The following is a 26,882-nucleotide window of genomic DNA, read 5'->3' on the forward strand; positions in this document are numbered from 1 at the left end:
TTACCTCTCATACATTCTCATACATCTCTTTTCCTTTATTGATAAGTGTCTTGTGCCTCTAAACAAAAGCATTCCTCCTGGCATATTACAGGTGGTCATTTACACAGTAGCAGTTGATTATACAGAAAATGTTACGATGTCCTCACAGGTGTGCACCAACCAGCAGGAATTTTTTGTGGTCTTGGCTGCAGTACTATGGAAAAAACGAAATGTTCTGTATTGCTGAAAATCTTTTATAGAGTTAGGAATGCAGTATACGTTTAGTCAAGGTTCCATTAACACTGTATACGAGTTTTCATTATCATAAATACAACTTCCATCTTTAAAATCATCACCTCTAATGGTATTTTCATTTGACAGAATTCATTACTGATAGGAAAATGTGTTTCAACCTAAGGCAACACCACAGCATGTTATAACACAGTCAGCATATTAGCATGTTTTAACAAGTTCTTGAATATGATAAAACTAATTGCATAGGCAGTTCCTCCACAATACCTTTCTATATATAGTCTGGGTTTGCCCATACAAGTAAGAACAAAAGACTTTCTGACACAATTCCTTCATATAAGTTAAATATTAAAAGGGATGCTGAGTCCATTTTGGACAGCAGCTAGTATGATACTCAACATTAATTTGCACACTTCGGTCCCAGTCTTTGATATCAGGGAACTTAATCTTTTCTTGTTGCTGTCATAACTTTCTTGCATGACTTCCTACCCATCTTTGTGAAAACAATTGCAGTCGTTCTGAAAAAAGTATTATACAAGAGCATAGTGTTATTAATATTATTCAATCCTGTTGAATGTTGTTAGAGTTTATCAACTCACTTTGATATTAATCTCTATGAATGCACAATATAGGAGAAGGCATAGAGCTGTACTTAACTTCTCCCGGGATCTTTTGCATATCTGAACACTTATATGCACTGCAAATTAGAGATGGAGGATATTATTTGAGCCTTTCACGATACCTGATACCAACCAGCATTACAGTATACCATTAAGTATTGTGAAATGATTCAGCCTTCTGGACAATCAGTAGAGTTTTAGAGAGTTACATGAAGACAAGCATCTTTCTCCTTCTGTCCACCTTTGTTAACTTCCAGTTTCCCAGCCCACCCGATCTTCCTGAGGGAGAGGAGGATCCGTCTTACGCCAGCTTCATTCTGTGCTGGATCCTGCAGCACAAAACGGTGTTAGCACCCACTCTTCTTTCCCCATCTCTCTGAGCACAGAATCTCCAGCACAAATGCTCTTGCCTGGCCCTGTTCTGCTCCAGCACTTTGCAGGAAAGACCATAGCCCACCTCCAGCCTCTCCACCCCTGCACTGCTGAAGGAGAGAAGCTGTGCAGATAGCGCTGCCGTGGGCTCGGCAGCAGTTCCGAGGTGGTGCACAGCGCTAACATCACAGATGCTGCAATAGTATCTGCAGCTAATATTTAGTTATTGTGGATGTTTAAAATGATAGTTACAGTGTGAATATATAACTTATCGCTACGGCAAACCGGCATGTTGTAGGTGCCGTACATGCGCCCACTTCACACAAAGGATTATATTGCCAGTCTCTCTGCACGCATTAACTGATCTGAGCTTGAGCATGCTTGCAGGATACAGTATTAAAAGGCTTACTGAAACAAGAAATGTAAATGTGTAAAATACTGGAAATGGGCCATTTTCTCTAGTCTACAAGGTGGACTAAAACCAGAAATGGCCAAGGGAAGCTGCTCCAGTTCCCCAGGTCTTTCCATTGGCGAAACGGAGCAGTGGCCTGAGGTACCTTCACTGCGCTCCCCCATCCCGACGCAGTCAGGGCAAGAGCGGTAGCGTGGCGGGACGCCGCGTCGCCCTGTTTGCGCGGGGTCCCGCGGCCGCGGCCCGCCCCGCCGGCTCACGCTGGAGCCAGGCTCAGCGCCACCGTCTCCCCTCGCCGGTGCCGCGGCACGACCGGACCAGGGCGCCGGCGCCCAGCGGGGGCCCCGGCGCGGTGCTGGTGGCGGCAGCGGCGGCGGCGGCGGCAGTGGCGGCGGCGCGGATAGGGCGGCGCGCAGTCCCCGCCCCCGGGGAGCGGCGCCGGCGCCGCCGAGGTCCGCCCCAGCAGCCATGGCCGCCTAGCGCCTCCTCGGCCGCCGCGCTCGGACATGGGCCTGCCGCGGGCCGGCGGGCTGAGGCAGCGAGGCTCCGCCGCGGTGAGTGCGGGCCGCGGCGCTGCCGGCGGGGCCGGGGCCGGGGGAGAGGGGCGGGCGCCCTTGGGGGGAGCCCGGGCCCGGCGCCGCCGCGCGGAGCGGAACGAAGCGGAACGAAGCGGAGCGGAGCGGGGCGGGGGGCGGCCGAGGGGGCGCTGCGCGGTGCTGCGCTGCGCGGAGGCCCGGCGCGGAGGCCCGGCGCGGCCGCCGGGAGCCCTCCGGCCCGGCTCCGCCGCGGTGACCTTGGGCCGCCGCGGCCCCCGGGAAGGGCGAGCGGGGCGGCAGAAGCCGTGGCCGCCCCGGCCCGGCCCGGCGCCGGGGGCCTGTGGCCGCCGGGGGCCTGTGGCCGCCGGCCCGGCAGCTCCCGCGGGTGGCAGCGCCGCCTCGCCCAGGGCGCCGCAAGGCTTAAATCTGCTCCTAGCCGTGCGCTCACCAGCCTGGAGGAGTTTCAGACCTCTCCTCGCCTCTCCGGCTTTCCAGTCCCCGTGCTGCTTGCGTACGCTTGGCAGATTTTAGCCAGCTTGTTTATCTAAATAAAAAGTGACGTTATTTTTTTTTTTAACTTAGACTGAATAACTCTCCAACTTCCTATATAAAATCTAACTTTAAAAATAACTTTGTAATGAATCGCCCTCCTCCCCACCCCCCTAAAAATCAGTATTAGTGGAACTGTTGACTGTTGGATCAGCAAACGCTGTCAGAAACGATCTTCCCACGATGCTGAGGAGGGGTGCCTAAACTTTGCCGTGAAGGTCGTTTCAGACTGGTACGTGGCCTAAGACAGACCCCTGATGTGTTACTGCTACGATGACTGGCAGCACCCAGCGAATACGTGTAAGTTTAGGTCCTCTGGGGGAGCGTGCTGGCCTCTCCAGGAGAAGCCCCAATGATTACAATCTGCCTGTGCGCATGAAGTTGTAGGACCGAGGTCTGTAGCATTAACAGTACGAGAGACTGAAATTAATGTGTATGGCTCACAGAGGTAAAGGTACTGATTGAATTTTAAGATGCAGTCATATTAAAGTGCTGTATCTCTAGATTAATACTGATATTCTTAAGAAAACTGACCCCTTGTGTACAGAATGCAAGTAGTAAAGCTTAATTACAAAAGAATCGAGACACTTGGTGGCTGTGAGAAACCCATTTCTTCTTTGCTCAATTCTTGGGCACAAAAATAAGTGCAGCACTTTATTACGTACCTGAATTGATGATGCACGGTACTTACTGTGTCAGTTTACTTCAGACTGCCTTAGTGTATGCAACTTGCAACATAACTGCTCCTGTGCGTTGTTCTTGCTATGGTCATTCCACTTACAGGTTACTCATATCCTTAATAAAACAGTCATAATAATTAGATGTAGAAAAACCTGTTATCAACAGGTATGTTTCTCTGTCAGTATAAAACTATCCATTTTAAGTGTCCTGAATGCCCATAAATATCCAAGAATGATTTCCCTTACATTTTGGGGATATCAGCCTTATTTTCAGCACTCTTAAATATGAAAAAGGAGCCAGAGACAATGCTTCAGCCATGGATTAGGATAAATAGATCCAGAGTTTGATCTTAATTTTTAGGAAAAAGGTTGGTAAACCTGAAGTAGATTGTTCCCTCCTCCTCACAGAGTTGATTAATAGTAGATTTAGGTATTATGACTTAAATCTGTTCTTGTGTTTACAGTTTTATGATCCAGTTTTCTCCTCTTTCTGGGGAGGGAACTCTTCTGTCTTCCTTGTGGATGTATGAAAGAGCCACACATGTTATTTGATGGGTTTGCCAATGTCTCAGTTTTGCCGTTGTATTGATACGTTGATTAGAAGTGTGAAGGGAAGTGCAACACTTGGCAAAAGTGAGCATAAACCTAGTCAGTGCAGACTGGACTGGCAACAGTTTCTCCTGATAAAATTGATAAGAAATTCCTAATCAAAAAAAGTACAGTTCAGTTGCTACTCCTCTAGTGTAAACAAATATGGACACAGTATGTACTTTACAGTAGCTGGTCTTTCTCTATGCATTTTGCTGCTGTGTATTAATTACTCCTGAACTTTTTTTGTGCAATTTATTTTGCTGGAGGAAGTACTAAGACCAGTTCAATTAGGAATGGGATACATGCAGAAACTTATGTTCAAAATTGGCTGCTTACATTTATATATAAAGGAGCAGACTTTGATTCTGAAATCATAAAGTCTTCCCAACACCTGCTCAATTCTGATAGAGAAAAAAGCTCATTCATTTGAGGTAGTAAATGCTGAAGCGTAAAGGCTAGCAGGCCAATAAAAAGTTTATTACATGGAAATGAATCTTCAGTAAAGAGGTACAGAATCTGACCTCAAAACAATGATCAGAACAGAATGTCTGATGACAGTATGATGAAAAGATGAGACCCACAGCAAGTAAAAGGAAGTGATAAAGTAGAATAGTTGGGAAAACTTTTAGAAGGTGAAAGGAGAAGTAAGAGTAGTTAGGGGTAAGTTTCTATGGAGTCTTACAAGCAAGGAAGAGAAAATGCAGTGAAAGAAGAAACTCATGTCTGAGTGCAAAAGTGAGCAGGTCTTCTGGCTTTAGGAAGATGATAATTCTAGTGCTTGGCCCTTATCCTTCAAATGTTTCTTGTCTCAAATCCAGACAGTTTGTTTCATGAAATGTTTTCTTGCATGGATTTCTATAGATTACTAGCAGTAAGAAGGCAGCAAACTGCAGTTCTGTGAGAAGTGGCTAGAGGCTGGTATGAGGTGAGGAGGAGGGAATCTGGGCTTATGCTAGGAGGCGAGGAAGAACAGTAGACTTGTTGATGAAACAGCATGGATGTTAGCTGCTATAGGGCAGCCAGGCTATGGGTGTAGGCTTGCTCAGAACATACAATAGCAGAACAATTTACTACTTTTTAGGAGGAGAGCGAGTGAGAGACTTGGGGGCGAGGGTTAGTGCTGTTCTTGAATAAGTTAATGTCTATTACAGTTCTCAGATTTTGTTGTTGTTTTTTCCCTTCTAATACCTAGTATTTTGGGCCCATTGCTTTTCTTTTTTGTTTCCCTCTGAGGAAGAGAGGAAGACTGCCTGAGAAGTACACTACCCATGGTCTGTATACCTCTTTTTTATTAATGCATCGATCTCTTATAAATCAATGTCTGATCATGGACTGATATTTGTCTTACTTGTCCGTACGTGGGTAGCAATGCTTTACCTAGTGATTGTAGTTAGGCAAGCTGAGTCTCTCCCTTGCCGACCGAGGAAATGGAGTCAGTCTGACAATTAGCTGAATACTCAGCACTTTGTCATATAAACTAAAAGCTGTAATACTCAGTATTTTAAAAGTACTGTGTGCAAAACACACCGGTAGACTTGCATTTGGATTCTTTTTATTAATATCACCAGCAGTACTATTTCTGCTGCAAAAACCTGTTAAAAAAGGCTCGTTTCCCTTTCTTCACCTTTTTTGACTTACAGGAAGAGGATTGTAAGTTTTTACTGCATGTGGTTTCCTAAATTTTAACTTACAGTTTAGAAGAAGGCTATTGCATTGGTTTTGTTCATTATTTCTCAATACTAACAAAGACTAGAGACGAGAACCAAATACGCTTCTGGAACCAGTTTAATATTTCCTACTGTTGCTTGTTTTTCAGAGTGAATATCACAAAAAATTTGATTCGGATCAATCTGTCATCATAAGTGGCGAGGCCTTTGTCAGACCCTAAATAAACGCAAATCTGTGTCACCAAACACAGGATTGCCAGAGTTAGCAACTGTCCTTAGGGACCTCAGCAACTTGGAAAGCTCTGAAAAGTTTATCTTCATTTATGAATCTACAGTCAGGAATTTGAGTTTTGTTAGTGTTCTCATTTTTGTCTCATAGCTTATTCTTGTGCCCCAACTTACAGAGTGATAATTGCTTTGAAAAAAAGTACAAGGGAAAAATCAAGATATAATCACATCTTGAAGTTTAGTGGAAGCTTAAGAAAATGTTAAAAGTCTTTCTGAACTAGGATTCTGAAGGGTCAACTCTGACACATAGTGGTCAGTCTGTAGACTATAGTTAGGGAATTTTTGTATTTTTGCTGCATAAAACTCTGAAAATGCTGGCTGTAATTGCATAGTTAAGGTTCTGTACTTGAAGTATGAATTAGAGACTGCAGTTGAAATTTCATATTTACTTACGGCATATGTTGTATGTAATTCCATTAAGCAAGCTGCTGGAAATCTGACTGCTTTTCAGAAAAAGTTACTCCTGATGCATCCCCTTTCATTTTACTGCAGCATATGATATGAATTGTAGTGCTATGCAAGGTCAAAGAGTAATGCCTTGTTCATGAGATGCTGTACAGACAGACTGAAAGCAAGGGGTTAGTAGCTCATGTCTGGAAAAAGGTGTGGAAATCTCTTCAGAGCAGAGAATACAAACAAATTTAGTATTGCGCCCATCTGGCAATTTAAAAACCTGCAGTTATAACTGTTACTAATCATAACAGAAGAACATGGAAAACCAGTTTCTCTCTTGAGGAAGTGTTAAAGTTATACATTTGCTTTAATTTTCATATTAAAAACCCTCAGATTTTTCTTTTATCCAGTAGTTCTACATTTTTATAGATTAGGTTCCAGAAGAACTGCCCATACCAAGTTTGGCCAGCAACACTTGAGCAATTGCTAGCCTCTTTTGCCTTTCATTGTGTGGTTCATCTTCCACAAAATCTTGTTTTTCCTCATACGCACACAGACATGGTAACATTGTTTTCATCTTTTCCAGAACACATATTTAGTTATAATATCCTGTTTAAGTTTGTCAGAACTCAACCAAATGCTGCCTCTTAAGATTCAGAAAATACTTGTTACATAACAAAGCAACCGTAGAAGATATATTTAGAAAGGACTTAAAGCTTCAAAGAAAAGTCTATTTGCAGTTCTGAGAGAGAAAAAAATGAAGCCAGTTAAAGATACACTCCGAAGGCAGGATTAGACAAACAATGTTAAAATCTTATTAAGAGTGAGGTCTTTCCTTGTAACTCTGTAAGATTATACAAAGCATGTCTTTGTTTAGGCAGAAAAAGCTTTAGATTGGGAAGATCCTTTGAGTTCATTTAATTTGTTTGTTTTTACTGAATCTAATTCTTTAATGAATTCTCTGTCTCTACTTTCAACACCGAATACCTCCCGAAAGCTCAAGCTGAGCATAAGACAACTTAGGGAAGAAAATGTTTTAAGATGCAAAGATATGGAATACATTTTTAATGTAGTAAAATGAGGACTTCATGATTTACTTTCTAGAATTATCAAAGAATTATCCTGAAATCATTCTAAGGAAGGATTTTTGACAAGTTTATCAACTTTGGAAAGATGCTGCGTAATTGGAAAGTTACCAAGTACAGCATCTATATATAAGTAGTAAATTAGCTAAGCAACTGGACGTTATTTAGTATGACCTCAGTAATTGCATGCCTTAAAGAAATCAAAGAAAAATCATTAGATATTTATTTTATCTTATTTTTGCATTTATTTCCAATATGAACTTATCAAAGGGGTGGGTTAACCTGGTATCTTTATTTGATAACTGGTTCCAAAACCAGGGACAGTAAACTACTGATATTATATGCAGTGACACTTCAGAGAACGTAACAGCTCTGTGCCATGGGAAGGGATTGTGTTCACATCTTACCTTCTCACTCTTGGCTGCACACACCAACTGCTCTCCTTGCACAAGCTCTGTAGCTTTTTCGCCTCTTCAGCGAGCTGAATTGGCCCAATAAAAGGTTGGACAAGACCAGCAAGAGAGATAGGGAGGAAAATCATGACCGCGTCATTTGATGGCAGTAAGCTTCAGATTGATTCAGTTGTGCAAAACTTCACTCTCAAGTCACTGACTGATGGGTTTTGGTCATACTTGTCACGCTGATCATCACTTTGGGGGTGTAAAGAAAATCCCACACCATCGTCTTGTCAAAGGCCTTGCGGGTTTTAACCACCTTCTGAAGGCTAGGAAATAAGTTATTTGTGGAATAATTTGAGCATCTTTCTTCCTATTAGTTCCCCTTAATTCTTTGGTATTGCTAGCACTTTAATGTCTCGCCTGCTTGTGAGACAGAGCTTGATTCTTTTTTCCAAGAGGCTAAGATACCCCGCCATGTATTAAATTCAAGGATTTTAGCTGAACTACCTGTATGAGACTTAATGGCCTATTATACACAGAACGTAAGATTAGATGATTTAATAGTCCCCTCTGGCCAAACTCCACTAAACTCTTTAAAGGGGGCCTGAAGAACACTCCCAAATGGAAACAGAAAGGCAATGGTGCATGGGCGTTCAAGACCCACAGCACATCCAAGAAGTTTCAGATTCACTTACCAGTAGCAACCTCCCCTTTCTCTTACCTCGGCTTGCGTGTATTTCTTACCAAGATGTTACAAGTCACCTTTCCATGGGTGTAGCATCCATTTGCAGAGGCCAGCCCCACGTGAGTCATAAAATAATTATCCATTAAAAATTTCTGAATACAGGTAGGTCAGCACATTTTTTGACATACTTGCTGGCTTTATAGTCAGATAAATCTGCAGGGTAAGATGATTATTAACATTTGTAAGTCATTACAAATTTCTTTTCTCCTTATTTCATTATTCTTCTAGTGTTTGAAACATTGTTTGCATTCTTGATAAATTACCTAGAGTTATTTCAAATAGTTCCATCATTTGGGGGAGGGAGGATTAATTTATGCTTTGTTAACTATTCAGCTAATCTGCTTGTATCAGTAATATTTAGAAATAATAAAAGAGGACTCTTAAAGGATGATTACATTTGAATAGCTGCAGTTTAAGCAGCTACAATATTATTCTCCTGTCTTCTGGCAAAGAAGTTTTGCTGACTCCTAGAATTAATATTTTCCTTTTACACTTGTATTACAAATAATTGCCTAGAATAAGTGACAGAATTTTCATTTTAAATAAATAGATGCATTTGTCTATGTATTTTTCTAGAGTAATATCAAAGACATAGGTATGTTGATACTGATGTAAGCCAGGTTATAGCAGACCGCATCAGGTGCTGCAGCTCTGAATCACTGCCTAACAATTAAATTACATTTAGACTTCTTCATTACAATGTAATCTCTAACTGCGTAAATTCCAAGTGGCCTTGTATTACTGATAATTCACATAAAGTAGGACAGATTAGGTAATAATCCCATACAGTTAACTATAATAACTGTATTAAAAATAATTAATGGAATATAATTGCACTTTTTCTACCTTTTGTATTTTCTTTTTCAGGCAAATATTGATAGAGACTTCTAAGAAGTTGTGCCATCCTAGAAGGGACATAAGTAACAACATTAACATGCCTGCTGTGGCATCTGTACCTAAAGAGCTATATCTCTGTACTTCATTGAAAGATCTCAATAAGAAGACAGAAATAAAACCTGAAAAGACCAGTACAAAGAGGTATCTAGACTTTTGTTTTGAATAGTTAATCCATAATCAATTAAACTATAAGTAGTGCATAGTAAGTAGAGTTTTGCACTTATGTAAGTTAAATGGTTTCCTCTATGTATTAAGTCTTAATTAGTTTCCTCCTTGAGGAACTCTTGATATTAGAAGTATTACTGCTACTTTTCTGAGCCTGCTGCACTCAGATAACTACGTTGTGAACCTAAATTTCCTCAATTATTTCTATTAGGTATCAAATCTTTGATAGTTGAGAAATCTATCTGTAAGACTATCAAATCAGATATGTGTACTGCCTACAGAAGATAACTTTACACGCTGCCAAAACATGACTTGGACAGAGCATGATACACATGAAAGTTTGAATGCTTTGAGAAAAGTCTATATAAATGCAAGTTCATAAAAATGGTTAAAAGTTCAGCAATTGGAATTCTACATAGGAATAGAAAATATTTTACCTCTAGCATTTTTAGACGGTCAGACATTTCATTCTGTTTTACTGTGAATTAGTTTTTTCTCAGAAGAAAGAGTGGTTTTGAGAACAGGAAAGTTTCTTCATATATACACGTTTCCGTATCTCAGTCTGCTACTTAGTAATGGAAGATTATGAATAAGGTTAGTAAACAATGTAGTGAAGGGAAACATTATTTGGGGAGCATAATTGTAGTTCATATTTAGTGAAAGGCTTATATTGAGATAGTAAAGCAAACATTTAATACATGGATAGAGACTGTGAACACTTAAAATGGCATCTTGTGCTGAAAAGGTGCTTGGGGATAAATGAACAATCACATGCTTTACTGCTCTTCTTTGATTTCAGTTATGTGCAGAGTGCCCTGAAGATTTTCAAGGCAGCAGAAGAAAGCAGATTGGACAGAGATGAAGAAAAAGCTTACGTCCTATATATGAAATATGTAACTGTTTATAATTTTATTAAGAAGAGACCTGATTTTAAGCAGCAACAGGTACATAAGCTTTCTGACTGACTACTTCTGCATTGGTAGAAACACAGAAAATAGAAAAGTACAGAGAAATAGAAAGTACGGAGAATTACACTAATGCACATTCAAAGGATTACATTGATATTAAGTAAGCTGTCTCGTTTGTGCTGACATTTTTTTCTTTCCTATTTTTGGCAACTCTGTCATTAATTGCTTTCAGAGTTTGCTTTTGTCAATTACACTGAAGGTATCTGAACTGCCAGATGCGTGAATACTTTTCATGGAGAGGTAATCCTGTTAGCTTTCTCAGCCAAACCTTTCTTGGTGCCGTACTAAGGAGTTTGGGGCTTGTGGGAGAGGGTGTTTGTTGTATTCATTTCAGGCCTAGCTCACTGAGAATGAATAAACATACATTGGGTTGCCTTGCACAAATTGTAGTGCTGTAGAACTATTGTATTTACTAATGAAAGTTTGAGCAGAAAATATCTGATTCAAAACATTTACTTTTGTTGGCATTATTATCATTATACTATCAGTTTTCTGTGCCTTAGATGTTGTTAATATACACAGAAATAGGTATTATTAAACAGTGCTGTTAATATGGGTGGTGATGCTTGTAATTTTAGGATTATTTTCATTCAATTCTTGGACCTACAAACTTAAAAAAAGCTATTGAAGAAGCAGAAAGACTCTCAGACAGCCTTAAACTCAGGTATGTGAATATGATGCATGGATTAAAATATTGTTCATTATACCTGAAGCCTGTACATTTGTAATTGCAGGTTTTCCTACTACACACTAGTAAGGGATTATGTTTGCAGCAGTTTGTGGATACCTGAAACTCTTGAGAACTTAAACTGTTTATTTGAGAAAGTCTGTTAGAGATAATTTTTGTCTTCATGTATTCCAGTAACTTGCCACTGTCTACATGGTCTCAATTTCTGGCAACTATAATTTGTTATTTTCTCCTATTTTTGTTTAATGTCCCTAATTAAAAGAAAACTCAAGATTTAAACTATATGTGTATCAGAGTTGAGCCATTTCCTTATAATGGTTTTCATCTTAGAGACATATGAAAGCCAAATATAGTAGCGACATGCTCCTAAAGTTTACCTGTGTCAAAAAGCCCTCTAACGTGGATTAGTTTATACTAACAAAACACCTTTGACTTCCGCTAGCTGCTACACGTTTTCTCTACCTCTACCACAGAGAGACATCTACATGGAAAAGCAGTCTTGCCAGTATAACTGAGGTGATGGAGGGGGCTTTTGGTAGTCCAGCTATAACTGTCAAGTTATATGTCTTTGTGCCATAAGCCACAAAATTGTGTCAGTAAGCAGTTGGAAGGTGGACTTCATATTTAGGTGCTAGTTAACACAGTTTGTCTTCTTTCCAGCCTTGTTTGCTTTTTTACATCCTCAGCAGCTGTTTTTCTTTCCTCTTGCCTTCTCTCTCAACTCTCTCCACTCAGCTAAGCACGTGATTTTTTTTTCTTTCTCTTCCCTCTATATTTATGTAAAAGCACATTGTAGGCCCTTTGAAGTGCTTAATAATCAAAAAAGCTAGTCTAGGTGAACAAGGAAACAAGAGAGCAGTTACATATATATGAAATGAGGCTTTTCAAAGATGTCTCATGATATGGTCTTTACTTTTTTTTTTTTTCTTTTTTAAATAGTGTCTTACAATTCAACGATACTACAAATTCACTGTAAAAGTAAACTCTGATAGAGTTATGGAACACTGAAATTATTTAGAGACTTATTTAGTAACTTTTTTTTTTGATCAGAGGAACAGAGTTTTGGAAGTTGATACAATGAATAATTTTTTCAACTATTGTGGGCAAAATGTATACATGTTTAAAGAGCTTAAAGAGCTTTAAAGAGTTACAAATGTAACATGACTCCTGTGTAACTGCAGAAGCTGCTTCATAGAAATTGTTGTTTGTATGATTTCTTTCCCAGGCGGTAAGCCAGCAAATAGTTTAAATGTTGACTGTTAACTCAAAGTGGAGCTAGCAAAACATCACTTGTGTAGGAGTAGGAATACCTACATGAATGACCTACTACGTGCTTCAAAGGCATATTAAGGGGTAAACAGGAAGTTAAGGGGTAAATGTTCCATATTGACCAAATTTAATTAAAAGCTTAAACATGCTTTAGTACCATTAACTCCAAAGGAGAACAAAATGCCCTGTCCTGACTTAGGACAGGGCCTTTGCCAAATCTAGATGGCTATTTAAAAATAAAATTACAAACTTACTCTCCTCCTTATGCAGAATTAGTGGAATAGCCTCTGAGACAGAATTGCCTCAGAGACAGAATTTGATGTCCATGATCTAGTTCATTAACATGGTGCTCTTGCTATGAAATGCAACTGTATACTAGTTGTCATATTAACCATGATTAGGTAACAGCTCATTAAAATGAGCAATTACTAATACAATTCAGTGTTCATGTCTCATTGCTTGGATCAGTCATCAACATTGTTAGTTCAAAAAAAGTTCTTTTTGGTTCTGTGAATCACTGGTAACTCTTAAAGCTTCTTGGAGGCCAATACTTAAATCTTTTCAAAGCTGTATTAGATTTAGTTGAGTGCTATTTAACAGCAATGTGGCCATGCAAGCCTGCAGTTGGGAATCTAAAGGCTGTAGTTTGGAAGCCACTGGTTTACAATATTGTGACCGTCTGGCCAATGGCAAAAGACTGGGAAGCTAATTTTAAAGTCTAAGGCTCTAGGAAGAGAATAGCTATATGCAAGACATATATACCAGAAATCTTGAGTATACACAGTTCTGACATTGACTTCATTGTAGCCCATGTTCAAAATAAACAGCAGGGGGACTAGTAAGGTCATAACAATATTATAAAGTCAGCTTACATCCTGAAGGATGCTTGTAGCTAGTTGTGATCCGACTTCTCAGAAAAAGGAAGTTTAGAAAACTGAGCTAACTTACTCCTAAGTGGTGGTAGCACTGTTGCAAAACCAAATAAAATACCTAGGGTGATTGGTAGAAGGTATTGAAATTTACCCATGATTCATCAATATTTTTTCTTACCTCTAAGAAATGAAGAGCCTACTACATCTAGTGATACCACAGCTAAGCATGACCTCAGGTCGGGGGGGGGGGGGGGCAGGGGGAAGTAAACCTTAAGAGCAATGGCTATGAAATGGAACCCAAAACAGGACTGAAGAACAAGAAAACCATCCCAGAAGTGGGAGGAATAATATCAAGTGGTCAGGGAAGAAACTGGAGTTTGCTGGAAATGTGAAGTTTCACAATACTTCAAGTCCACCCCCACCCCTGATACTTAATGATTTTGATGCTAATTATACAAGGCTAGCCAATAATGCAATATTGAAAAAAAGGCTTTTTCTTTTTTCTTTTTTTTTTTTTTCCTCCTCCCAATAGGTATGAGGAAGCTGAAGTTCGGAAAAAACTTGAAGAGAGGGACAGACAAGAGCTGCAGAAAAAGCAAGAAGCAAAAGATGATGGAAAGAGTTCAGCCAAAAATTCTTCCGAAAGTGCAGTGGACTTCAAAGGCAAAAGCCAAAGGGTAATTGAAAATGTTTACAAATTCTCTAATTCAGTTTAAATAAATATTTTTGGTCTCTCTTAGCAGCTATTTCCAGCTCAGGATCAGGGTGTTGGACTTTTTTCCCCCCCGCCCAGTTTACACTCCCCATAACCTTTCTTTGAGATTTTTTGGAAAAGGCTGGGTCCTTCCAACTTCTGAGCCATGCAGAAAATAGAATTTGACTTGGTAAAAAGCTAGTCTATTTATAGTAAAACTACATTTATCACCATTGCCAAAGCTACCTTGCATAGGAAACCCAAGGTTTCTGCATGATAATGAGCTGATGTTACAGATTATATGCTGCTTCTTTAGGAGCAATAGCATAGCAAGGAACTCAGCTCTCCACACATGCTTCAGGAATTTCATCTAGTAGGTTACACAGTCCCACGTTTTATTGCCTTTTTAATTGATTTCTGTCTAGGTAGAGCAGCCAAGCTGGTATCTTCCTAGTGTGTTTGTCAACATAACTTTAGAAGAGGCTTTTTGTTTTTGTTTTGTTTCTTCTGTGGCTTTCAGTCTGACCAGTTTCCTTCAAGTTCTGTGAGAGTCAGTGTCTGTTGGTCATATTGGTTCTGAATATTAGATATGAAATTACCTTTTTTTTTTTCCCCTCCCTTCTTTCAACATAGATCAATGGTGAGAAGAAGCATTCACTGGAAAAAAAGGATCAGTCTGATAGTCTGAGTGGTAAGAGATATATGTTCCCACCGATGTGAAGAGACTCCATATACCTATGCATCTCTCGCTTCTCCAGTTGTGGTTCTTTCTGTAAAGAGTTATTTCACAGTCAGAGTAATTTGTTGAAATTGCTGGTATCCTGTATTTCGGTAACAGCAGCTTAGTAATTAACGCTCTGTACTGCGGCCTTCATCACTTCTCTTGAACTTAAAAAACTGCCTTCAGTTTTTCAGTGCAGTTTAATAATTAAAACTGAACTAGCCCAAGAATGGTCAAAATAGAAATAAAAATGTGTCTTCAAATATTGGGAAAATTTCTAGTCAAGGTTGAGATGAGTCAGCTTTCTTAGTTAAATAAAAAATCCCCTCCCCCCCCCATTCTGATTTTTTTGCTCATGTAATAAATATGTGAGATTATCCTCTAGAGTTCTCAACTGCAAAGGAACATTTGCAGCATGCAGTTTATGAATAACTGCCTGTTTAGCTTGATTTAAATGAAACCATAGAAAGTTTAACTAACTGTTGAAGTGTTCTGTATTGTCTAATTCAGTGCTAATCACTATAGCGGTGGGAGCAACAGGAGCCAATGTTTTAGAGTGTCTCACCTCCATGAGTGTTCGGGAAGAGCATACGTGAATGGATTTTGTACACACATTCTGTTTTGTTTCATCTATTTGCAGTCTTGACTTCTCAAGTGAGATGTGTTCATAGTTATCTCTATAATGTACCTTCTTGCTTCTAATAACTTTTGTATCTCAAGGAGCAGTCACAGCTGAGAAACTGTTTGCAATGATGACAGACAAAAATATTGAACTGATCATAATGGACACTCGAAGCTTGAAAGATTATCAGGAATCCTGTATTCCAAGATCTATCAGTGTCCCAGAAGAAGCTATCAGTCCTGGGTATGGAATAATTTTAAATGATAGTGAAATATTTAATTTCTCTTAAAGTACTGTCGTATTTACTTTCCCTTGTATAAACTGACTGGGGGAAGAAAAAAAACAAAAAACAAAAAACACGCACACACTGTTAGAAGGATTATGTGCTATTAAAGCTTGTACACTTAATTTAAGAGTCCCTGATATGTGTGAGATGTATCTTGACAGCTCTGCTTTTGCATGTACTGACTTTATGGATAAAACACATCTGGTCTGGCTTAGATACAAGCATATAAACATATGTGGATTATACATTTTTGAACAAAATGTTACTTGTATATTTGTCTTTAAGTGCATGTTAATACATTTCAGGGTTACCACTAGTTGGATTGAAGCTAGACTCCCAGAGGATTCTAGAGATCCATGGAAGAAGAGAGGACATTTTGATTATGTTATACTGCTAGACTGGTTTAGTTCTGCAGGAGACTTAAAACTAGGAACAACTCTTCAAAGCCTGAAAGATGCACTTTTTAAGGTTGGCAAATTTGGCATTTTATACTACTTTATCCCAATAAATAAGAAGCCCTGAAAGTATCTATAATTACAAAGTATATGGGAGACTTTTGAGATGTTTTAGGCAAACATCTTGGTTCAGTTTTCAAAGACTGCTTATTTTGATAATGGAAATATAGTCTGTTGAAGCTGCACTTTCCCCTGCTTGTGCTTTAGAAGTGGATTGCATAGCCAGTTAAATAGGTAAATGACCAACATGATTTAACTCCCCTCCTCAACAACTAGCTCAAACTTTAGGTTCTTGGCTGACAGAGATATTTGGAAAAATATTTAGTATTGTCTGCCAGAGACAGTTTTACATTCTTTCCCATATTAGCAACTGTAATTCCTCATTCTTGCGAGTGGGCTGGCCACCTAATCTCTGCTTAGGCAGGCCAAAGGAGGCTAACTCCCCTTTGCAGTTCTGTCGACCAGGCACCTTCTAGAATGGAGGCGTTTGTGTGAAGGAGACTCCAGAAATATCTTGAGAATAGCTAACTTCTGTGCATTATTGAATCTCACTTTTAGAGAAACATGAATTTAAATTTGAGCTTTATCAGTGCAAGGAGCTTCTAGACTCTAGTAAATATTAAAGTTGCTCAAATTTAAGTTAAAATTCTGGCTACAGCTGTGTTGTCTCTATTTATGCAGGTCAGTCTTGTAAAAGACTGCACATCTTTATTCGGAGATAGTTCAGGCAGTTCTCCCTGTTTATTGCTTTACAGAATAGGCTGTGAACCTTGCACATGGTTCATGTCCAAATATTGAAGACCTCAGGGTGACACCAGTCTTGAGCCTGAACTCTCCAGGCTTTTTCAGAAAGTTAATGTTTGGCTTTCTAAAGCTGATGCCCCTAATCACACAGCAGGCTTATCAAACAAGAAACTGAAGCAAATGTTATAATAAAAATATTTGTTCTGCATGGAGGATTGTTACCAGAACAAGTGGGAAATAGTTCTGTTTTGGAAAAATTCAGATACTGTTGTAGGTAGAACCAGGAGCCTCATTACGTTGACCATTCTCCAAACGCAGGAGGAATCCCTGTCCCCAAAGGGGTTTTGCAGCCTGTTTAATTCTTAAGAAATTGCAAAAATAACCTCTCTCTTAATGTGATCACTAGACACAAAAACTTCTACAACATAGGAGTTAGGATTGAAAAGTTTCTTTGCTATTTTTAAATCACTTAATTTCAACCTTTTTCCTTATAGTGGGAAAGCAAAACTATACTGCAGAATGAACCTTTAGTCCTAGAAGGAGGTTATGAGAACTGGCTCCTTTGTTTTCCCCAGTACACAACAAACGCTAAAGTTACTCCACCCCAGCATAGCAGGAGTGAAGCAGTGACTGTTTCTTGTAAGTATAAAGCATGACACCCCTCCCAACATTCATCATTACTGGATGTAACTTTAATTTGCTCAAGTATATTTGTGATAGCCTTGTTCTGGGCTAGATCTCTAAATAAGTTTTGGGATTTGGTGGAGGCTTTTTTTTTTTTTTCCTCTCCTTTTTTAAGAGCTGTCCCTTTTTTTCCCCCCCTCCCCCTGCTTTCTCTCTCTCTAGTGGATTTTACTTATCCATCTCTGGAAGAGCCAGCTCCTGTTCCACCTGTTGTTGCTATAAAGCCTTCTCCAATAGAAGTAACTGAGAATGAAGAAACGGGAAGTAATTTGGAAGAGAGACTAAAATCGCTTAACAAACCAAATGTACAGGCTGCTACTATTCCAAAATCTGACAGTTCATTTGTAGTTAACCCAGTATCAATTACAAGAAGTATCCCTGAGGTAAGCTGTGTTTTTTAATCAGTGCTAATATAATGCTAAGCCACTAGAGACCCACCAAGCATAGAAGCCTAAACCCATGAAGAAGTATTTTCAGTATTTGTCTTGCCAGATACTGAATTACACAAGTACAGTGGTGCAGAGACCACTGATGGTCTGTGAAGCTATGGTAAGTAATCCACAGAGCTTTATTAAACTGAATGTACTTAACATACTTGCAGAGTTTTCCATGAAGATTTTGTCATGGGTGCCTGAGAAATTGAGGGTCAGCAATTACTCATTACTTAAGAAACTCTGTAAACAAACTTACCTACTCAAAGCACACATGTCATGAAGTGGGGAGAAAGGAAGTTAGGCTATGTCTTACCTTGGTTGTTCCAAAGCCCTGCTCTCTGAAATATTCCAAGTAGTCTGTCACTCTTGGCATGATAGCAAAAGTATGAGGAATTTTTTTTTCTTCCTTTCACAGGGATAAAACTTTCTTTACAAAAAAGAAAACAAAAAAAACTTTGGAGAGGACTTGTACTAAAGTAATTTGTTTTCCTTGGCAGATAGGGCTCTTCATTTTCTTTCTTTTAGATGCTTCCTCTAAGTTCAGATTTTAGCCAAGGGACCCTAACCTGTGAAAAAGACCTTATCTCTTTTCTTACTTATCTCTGTTCTTCCCTGAACTAGACTATCTCTTTCTTCTATTTCAGTATCAAACACAACCTGCTCTCCTAGGTCTGAGCGTAAGCCATTCTTAAATACCTTTCCTCACCAAGCAGATCTGCCTTAATCATATGCTCTGTCATATGATTGAAAGCACCACACCCAAATTAAGGTGGCTTGATTGATTGCCCTAAAATGTTCACCTTTGAAAGCTTGAAAATAAAGATTGAGTTGTAGTAACGAGTGCTTAAGCTCTATAGAATCATAAGGACAGTATTGTTAATTCTTATCTCACATCTGGAAATTAAGTGAATACCTAATTTCCTTAATAAGTAATTTGAACAATCAGATGTACTGAAGTTGAAAGTTCATCATCTCTCTGGCAGAAGTAGACTTTACATCATCTTTAGTCTTTCACAAATCTCACTTACTTAGAAAAAATTTAGCTAACAGAGCAGTAATAGTTGTAGTGAATTTGTTGTGCTACACTTTGTGTTACAGGTTGATCGTACTAAAAAGCCTTCAGTAAAACTTCCTGATGATAACAGACCAAAATCTGAAAGTACAATCAGCGACAGCCAGCCTGCTGAGAATGGACGAATCATTCCAGACCGGTCTACAAAGCCACTACGTGATGCAAAGAACATTTTGACAGAAGAAGAAAAAAGTCGTGTACATGCAGAAACTGCTGCCCTGTTAGAGAAGAACAAACGGGAAAAAGAATTGCGGGAGAGGCAACAAGAAGAACAGAAAGAAAAACTCAAGCGAGAAAAAGAAGACCAAGAACAAAAAGCAAAGGAAGAAAAGAAAGAAAAGGAATACAAAGAAAAGCTACAACAAGCCAAAGAAGATAGAGAACAGAAGGAGAGGGAAGAGCAGATAAAAAGAGAACAGGAGGAAAAAGAACAAGAGAGAGCGCACAAAGAAGTAATAGAAGCAAAAAAGCAAAATAAAAATGAACCAGAAAGTATTGATGCAAAAAGTACTGAGATTGACAAAGTATCTATGGAAGAAAGAGAAAAGGGAACCAGAACACCAGAAATGCAGAGATGTGCATTGGGTGATGCATCTCAGACCTTTGTGACCGCCTCAGGCAAGGTTAGTAAGAAAAGAGAAAATCATCACCAAACTTGAAGTAATTATTCAGTATGATTTGTGAATGCACCTTGAAGTGAGATAGTATCAATCTGGAAATTTTAAATATATTTGAATTTTATTTAGGCCTGCCATTTTTACATAAACACAGAGGAGAAAGTTGGTTCCAACTGCAACTACAAAAGGTTAGATTTTTACAGACAGCTTAGAGCGCTTGGAGTCTGACTGTAGTGGGCAGCATGGGATTCCCATAGGATAAAAAAACTTCCCACAGATGTGGAAATAGAAGGGATGGCCCATAGGCTGCTATTTTCTCTTTCAGCGGTAGAGATGTGGTAACATTCAATCTCTTATGTCAGCCCTGTAATGTATACTCTATTATTGTAACACATGCTAGGGAAAGACCAAATCAAATTATCATAACAAGCTTGCTGATGCGTTAACACTGATACAACAGGGGATTTATTTCATTGACTAACATAGGAAGCAGAGCAATACCCTAATCTAGTATACTTGTTGAGAGCAGCCCAGTTCCAAATCTTTTGGAGTCACATTTTCTTCTTTCCTCAGACCCACGAAAAATTTGCAAACTTCTGTGAGTGTAAAATACTCATCTGACTGTGGAAGAAAGGGCCATTTGTGAAGTCCAGGGTTAATAACAAAACAGATGCCTTAAACACTTTTTAGAACTTCTCAGAAATGTGTTAGGTTATTTTTCTTTTCTTGCAGTTGGTATTTGACACAACTTTGTTGATACTAGTGTAATACTAATGCACAAGGAAGCCAAAGTAAAGCTTCCTGGGAAGCCTTAATATAGTCATTCCTAAGTATTTGACTGACAGAGCAACTTCATGTATTCCTGTCCATGATAGATAAATTCATAATGTTGGCTTTACAGTGTGCCGTGTTCATGGATGATATTTGTCATGGTGACAAGTACAAGGGGAAAAAAAAAAGTCATAAAACAAATTGTAAAATCCACAGTTTTTACTGGGGAGAGTGGTATGGGTGGAACTTTATTTATGAGCTCTTGAAACTACCTAACTATGCTATGTAACACAACATTCAGCTGTAAAGACTATTCCAAAGAATTGTTATATAGGCTAGGAAAAATAAAAATTATCAGTTTATTTGTAGATACCTGCTCTAACCAATTCTTGGTGGCACTTGTGTTTAACAACAGCAGCAAAAAAATAACTCTGTTTTTTCCCAATTCTGCTCTGTTGGCCTTCTTTACTGACATTCCACATGAAAATTGAAAGCCTTCTCTCAAAATCTTTTACAGCAAACTGGGGTTAAAGGACAACCAGACAGTGGAGCTCAAAAGCCAGGAGCCCTTAGAGAGGATTCTGAACAAGATACTGAAAGACTTAAAGTAAATACAATGTGTTGTATGTAGCCAAAACCAATCAAGAGCAGATGCTTTATGATTAATATCTCATATTATGTTAAATTCCACCTCATTTTAATTTTTAGAAGTCTTCTCCTTAGGAAAAGACTGTGCCATATTCTACAGCTGTATTTGCTTTTTACATTTGTCATTCATCTTCAAAAAATGTATTTGAAACTTTCACTAGAAATCATTATATGTTTCTGATGGGATTAACAAAGTATTCCATACATGTTCATCATCTCATGCATACTATTTTGCATCCCACTTTGGAGAGAAGATCATCCTTATAGCTTAACAGAAGCATGTATTCCTAATAAAGTAGCTTCTTTAGGGAAGGAATTAACTATTCAGATTTTTGCAAGTTGAATTGCCTTTTTTTTTCCTGGAGCATGTCAACAAATGGGTTTTGTATAGCTTGAGTGATTAAAAAAAAAAAGTGGTACTATATTACCATATTTCTGTTCTAAAATGTCACATTTTTAGCTATAATCAAGGATTTCTTATTGAACTGTTTTGTATAAAATCATTCAGCTACATAAGAGAAGTCACATACAGATTGTTCTTCTGCATAACTAACTGTACATACTTTACATTTCCATTGCATTTATTAGTCTCAGCGGGAGCCATTAATGAGAGCACGAAGTGAGGAAATGGGAAGGATAATACCAGGACTGCCTGCAGGCTGGGCAAAGGTAACTTTCTATTCTGAAACTATAATCAAGTTACTTTGTGCAATTTTGTAATGAATTTCAGTTGCATCATATTTCTAAGTTAGATCTTGTTTGATTGCGTCTCTTAAACTTTCCCCGTTATTTTCTGAATCTTAACATTAATTTTTAGTGAAACAAGTGGGGCTCATCTGCAGCTTCTGGTACTGAGCAGTTGCTGTTTGTTTATTTTGGTGCAAGTGGTGCCTTCCAATAAATTTAATCCATTAAGTCAGTCAATCACTACTGTGACATCTCAATGTTTGAAAAACTCAGGCACTGTTCTTAAAGTAGTTCATATCTAGGTAAGTAAGTTAATGATGGATTTTTACCTGGCTTTGAAACAATTTGTTTTTCTTTCCCAAGTTTCTGGATCCAATCACCGGAACCTTTCGTTATTATCACTCGCCAACAAACACTGTTCATATGTATCCACCAGAAATGGCTCCTTCATCCACTCCTCCATCTACCCCACCAACCCATAAACCCAAGCCACAGGTGACTGCTGAACGAGAAAAAGAACACTCCAAACTGAAGCGCTCCTACTCGTCCCCAGATATAACCCAAGCCATTCAGGAGGAAGAGAAGAAAAGAATTCCTGTAACCCCTGCAGTCAATCGTGAAAATAAGTAGGTTTCATAAGTTACAGCATCACAATTCATGCAATATGATAGCGTATAGGACTTGCTTTGTCTTTATCCAGCTACATTCCATTAATATTTTCTAAGTACTTTACAAAGGCATGCAAGAGTTTCTCTGACAGACATAAATTTCACCGCTACAAGTTCCAAGTATAGGGCGCTTTTGAGAATTACTGCAATTATCATTCAGTAACATGAATTTTTGGAGGTCACAGTGTTAACTGGTCAATAGTTGCTTTTTATGTGGTGGTATTTGTGCTAAGGCTTCTGACAACTTGTAAAATGAAGAGTTTCAGTTTTTAGACTGAGTAGTTAAATCAGCTAAGAGTTAATTTTTCATCCATGAATTAAAAAAAAAAAATACTGGTTTAGTCTGTAGCTCAGCTGCCTTATAGGCCAGTATGTATTGATTTCTCATTATTGCATTGACTAGTCTTCAATACCTTAAATGACAGCATTTGGTGACTTCCTGTGACAGGGTATTTCATTTCCCCATGAGGGAGGATGGTTCTGTTAAGTTACGTGCAGAGTCTTGCTTTTCTGTGTCCATTGATGCTGCAAGACTGCCTCTCTAGCCAGACAGTGGGAACAGGGATCTCTTTAGAGCCCGCTGGTGCTGCTTGGCTGGAGAAGTCTGCTGAATGACATCAGGCATGCCGTGTGACTCCAAGGGCTAAAATGTGCTGCCTTCTCAGAGCTTCAGAGTGATCTATGAGAAGACAACTGGGTCGCTGCGTGACAGAATGGAGCACTACAGTGTGCCTTGTACAGTGTCAAGTCTGAGACTGGTAAAAAAAAATAATAATTTCCTCCTTACAGACCAATCTGTTACACTAAAGCTGAAATTTCAAGACTCTCTGCATCACAAATTCGGAATCTCAATCCTGTGTTTGGGGGATCGGGACCAGCTCTCACAGGACTTCGTAATCTAGGGAACACTTGCTATATGAATTCCATATTACAGTGTCTGTGCAATGCACCGCATCTGGCTGATTATTTTAACAGAAACTTATATCAAGATGATATTAACAGGTAACGATCTCTTATTCTCCTCCTTTAATTTACAGCTGAAGGAAGAATGTCTTTACAGTCGTTAATTTAAAAAAAAATTGTAATGGGGTTAAGGTTTTAAGGAAGAAAACACTAACTTCAAATCTTTGAGAGTTTTTTCAAGTTCAGATGTGGGACAAAATGGGCTTAACTAAACAATCTTACTTAAATTGTGCTCACCACATTGAGTCTCCTGACTCAAACAAAATATCTGAGTAGCAGTTTACAAAAGCTGAAAATATTTGTACCTTCCACCAATTCAATTTTGAATATGGAACTAATTACATAGTATGTAAATTATATAGTGCCAAAGTAGACAAAAACTTTAGTTCACTCCTACAAGTAGTTGTTCTTGGTGTAAAGAAATTACATTAAAACTAGGATGAAGTCTTGAATTCATAATAATAAAATCTTATTTGAATGGCTCACTGTATTTTATGTCTGTTTAATTGTACAGGTCAAACTTCCTGGGGCATAAAGGGGAAGTGGCTGAAGAGTTTGGTGTAATAATGAAAGCTTTGTGGACAGGACAGTATAAATACATCAGTCCAAAAGATTTTAAAATTACTATTGGGAAGATTAATGACCAATTTGCAGGGTATAGCCAGCAGGACTCCCAAGAATTGCTTCTCTTTCTAATGGATGGCTTGCATGAAGACCTAAATAAAGTAAGTAATACACTTGTAGTTAATTACACATCTGTCATATGATCAAGAGAAAAGTTAAAAGCCTTTTACTTCATAAGAGGAATTAAGTAAAAAAGTTTTGTGCTAAAGCAAAAATATGTAAACATTTATTTATATATATATATTTTTAAGCAGCTTCTGGGTATGCTTGAACAAGCTTTTCTGCTGGCTTTACCTTCTCCACTGCTGGTTAGAGGCCAAGTCCTGTTTCCTTGACCTCGCTCTGTCTGGGAGGTCTCAGTTGCTAAAATGGCTTGCTTTTCCTATATTTATGTAGAGTTGGAGGTACTGAGGTCTACTCAGTTTTGCATCATCTGTCAGGAGTCCCTTGTAGAGGCTAACTTTTGTAGCTGCTTCAGACCAAGAAGTTGAAGAGGCTGAGCCCAAAGGTGCTGTGGGTTGCAGAACGAAGGGACAATAAGACAAAGATTAGGTAGCAATTTACTTCCAGTTTTCTGAGCTGTGGTGGGAAAACCCTTTTCTTTGATGATATCTTCATGACATTGGGGTACTGGTACCCCCCAGAGTCTTCACCTGTCAGGCTCCTTGAATGATTGAACCATATGCCTTGTACTTAGAGAACATGTAATCTAAAGGTTTTCAGCCTGGAGAGTACTGGCCATTGAGTCCTGTAGAAATCTTCTCAGGAGTCCACTAAAGGTAGGAGAAGCTTGCTAGGAGAAGCAAGTTTTGTGCTGTAACCTTAACTCTGTGATAAGCACCTGCAAATAGAAAAAGGTTTAAAACAACTAGTGTAGATCATTATGCATTAGTAAAAAGACTTCTTAAACAGAACTTTACTATCAAATTGAATTTATAATAAAGCTAGCAGCATAAGATCATGTTCAGTTATTTGCTGCTCAGTTGTTTTCTCCCCTTACTTTTATGACCCCCCGATGGTCCATTAGCTTAAGTTAATTGTAGCGTGTAAGCATCACTTGATGCACAAAAACATACATATTTTCTACTTCGTGATCATGACAGTTATTACCTTACTGCTTTTAGTCCACAAATCTAGGTTACTGGAGGTAGATACATATCTAGTTTTTCAGAAAGTAGAGCTATTTTCAAGTAGTAATAATTTTGGGGGAAGTGATCTGTCATTCCCTTGCAGATTCCATCACTACTGAAAGCTAGTGGGTGGAGGCGAAGCATGAGACTAGTATGAGTATTTGAGGGCAAGGTAGGTACTTCTAAAACGTTTCAGAACCAGATTACTGGTATGGCACATGACTCTTGCGAGAAACCAGTATCAATGTCTCAAAGCAGAAGTTTTTCACAATTTAAATTAACTTATAGTGGATACATATTGCTGTTTGTGTTACTAGAACCTTGTGTGGAAGGAAATAGAATGAAATATGAGTATTCAGAATTAATGTAGAAATTAATTCTGTATCAGTAAAAGGTACTGAAGAGAACAAAAGAATAAACGTAACTAGATAAGAAATAGATGGCTACACTGACATGTTTAAATAATTTTGGAAATGCTCAATGGTATGTTTGCCTATAGATGAAATTTTTTATTTTCACATGTTAACATATGATTAAGGTATTTAAATTTCTGTTATCCAGGCTGACAACAGGAAGAGATACAAGGAAGAAAACAATGATCATCTTGATGACTTCAGAGCAGCAGAACTAGCTTGGCACAAACACAAACAGCTCAACGAATCCATTATTGTGGCACTCTTTCAAGGCCAATTCAAATCTACAGTGCAGTGTCTTACATGTCACAAGAAGTCCCGGACCTTTGAGGCTTTCATGTATTTGTCATTACCACTTGCATCCACTAGTAAATGTACGCTGCAGGTAAGGTGGCACAAGAGAGGGAAACAGCTTTCACAGTAAAAACACTTCTTTTCATGATTTTGTTATGATGCTGCTTCTACTCGACCTCTTGTTGAAAGGGTTTGTCAATATTTCCAGCTTAATTTACAGTAACCTGAAACATGAGCATGAGTCTTCCCTATTTTTTTAATTTCTCCTAAAGTTTAAAAAAAACAGACATTTCTTAAAAGTTTTAAAATACAAACAAGATGGAAATACTTAAGTCACAGCAGCAGAAAAGACTGTATAGTATTTGTCTTTGTAGGTCATAGTATAAATGTATTTTTGTTTTTTAAACAAAACATTGGTACATTTTGAAAGACTTGCGGCTAATTAATGTATGCAGGAAAAATTACTTCTGCACATGGACTGAACTCAGCTTTCCTCATCTCTGTAAAACATGGCATGCAGATAACTGATGCAAATTAACAGCCCCATAGGAAACAAACATTTGTGGTATACTTTCTTAAACACCTGCCCTTCACAATCTGTGTTTCCTGTTTTGTTTTAGGAATGCCTTAGATTGTTCTCCAAAGAGGAAAAGCTCACTGATAACAATAGATTTTACTGTAGCCATTGCAAAACTCGAAGAGATTCTTTGAAAAAAATAGAAATTTGGAAACTACCACCTGTTCTTCTTGTGCACTTGAAAAGGTATGGCATTGCGTGGTGACAAAGTAACTAGAATGAAGTGACTAGGCTTTCATGGAGATTGCTCTTTCTAATGCTAAACATTTTTAATTAGAGAAATTTCTAGATTGTTTCCAGCTGTAATGCTGCAAGAATTTTATTTTTCATCTGATGCCTGTTTTACTAGGCT

At 38.6% G+C, this 26,882-nt stretch overlaps 2 protein-coding genes and 1 long non-coding RNA gene across 7 annotated transcripts in view; 1 reads left to right on the plus strand and 2 right to left on the minus strand.

The window, feature by feature from the left end:
- On the minus strand, positions 1–2,885 carry LOC106496485 (uncharacterized). The gene is made up of 3 exons (XR_001294616.2): positions 2,620–2,885; positions 631–1,180; positions 1–193 (listed from the first exon to the last, which is right to left on the minus strand). It is a non-coding gene; the product is annotated as an uncharacterized lncRNA (long non-coding RNA).
- The window catches only part of USP8 (ubiquitin specific peptidase 8), a 26,181-nt gene continuing 1,400 nt past the window's right edge, over positions 2,102–26,882 (plus strand). The window contains exons 1-19 of one of the 5 annotated variants that reach the window (XM_067305680.1): positions 2,975–3,020; positions 5,229–5,262; positions 9,435–9,605; positions 10,429–10,573; positions 11,176–11,261; positions 13,959–14,103; positions 14,754–14,811; positions 15,562–15,706; positions 16,055–16,217; positions 17,443–17,587; positions 17,795–18,015; positions 19,165–19,761; positions 21,044–21,133; positions 21,763–21,843; positions 22,225–22,487; positions 23,319–23,531; positions 24,007–24,217; positions 25,808–26,044; positions 26,574–26,716. In XM_067305680.1, coding sequence (XP_067161781.1) covers positions 9,502–9,605; positions 10,429–10,573; positions 11,176–11,261; positions 13,959–14,103; positions 14,754–14,811; positions 15,562–15,706; positions 16,055–16,217; positions 17,443–17,587; positions 17,795–18,015; positions 19,165–19,761; positions 21,044–21,133; positions 21,763–21,843; positions 22,225–22,487; positions 23,319–23,531; positions 24,007–24,217; positions 25,808–26,044; positions 26,574–26,716 — 3,047 coding nt within the window. In that variant the 5' untranslated portion in view covers positions 2,975–3,020; positions 5,229–5,262; positions 9,435–9,501. Of the gene's footprint in view, positions 2,190–2,974; positions 3,021–5,228; positions 5,263–7,663; positions 9,606–10,428; positions 10,574–11,175; positions 11,262–13,958; positions 14,104–14,753; positions 14,812–15,561; positions 15,707–16,054; positions 16,218–17,442; positions 17,588–17,794; positions 18,016–19,164; positions 19,762–21,043; positions 21,134–21,762; positions 21,844–22,224; positions 22,488–23,318; positions 23,532–24,006; positions 24,218–25,807; positions 26,045–26,573; positions 26,717–26,882 lie in introns of those variants that run through there. The other 4 variants (XM_067305682.1, XM_013957142.2, XM_067305679.1 and 1 more) reach the window with 4 other exon arrangements.
- Positions 24,352–26,882, minus strand: part of USP50 (ubiquitin specific peptidase 50) — a 15,305-nt gene continuing 12,774 nt past the window's right edge. The window contains exon 9 of the mRNA XM_067305683.1: positions 24,352–24,957. The gene's annotated coding sequence lies outside the window, so the exon portion shown is untranslated. The remainder of the gene's footprint in view (positions 24,958–26,882) is intronic.

This window comes from Apteryx mantelli, chromosome 15, assembly GCF_036417845.1.
Source record: "Apteryx mantelli isolate bAptMan1 chromosome 15, bAptMan1.hap1, whole genome shotgun sequence".
NCBI classification, from domain to species: Eukaryota; Metazoa; Chordata; class Aves; order Apterygiformes; family Apterygidae; genus Apteryx; species Apteryx mantelli.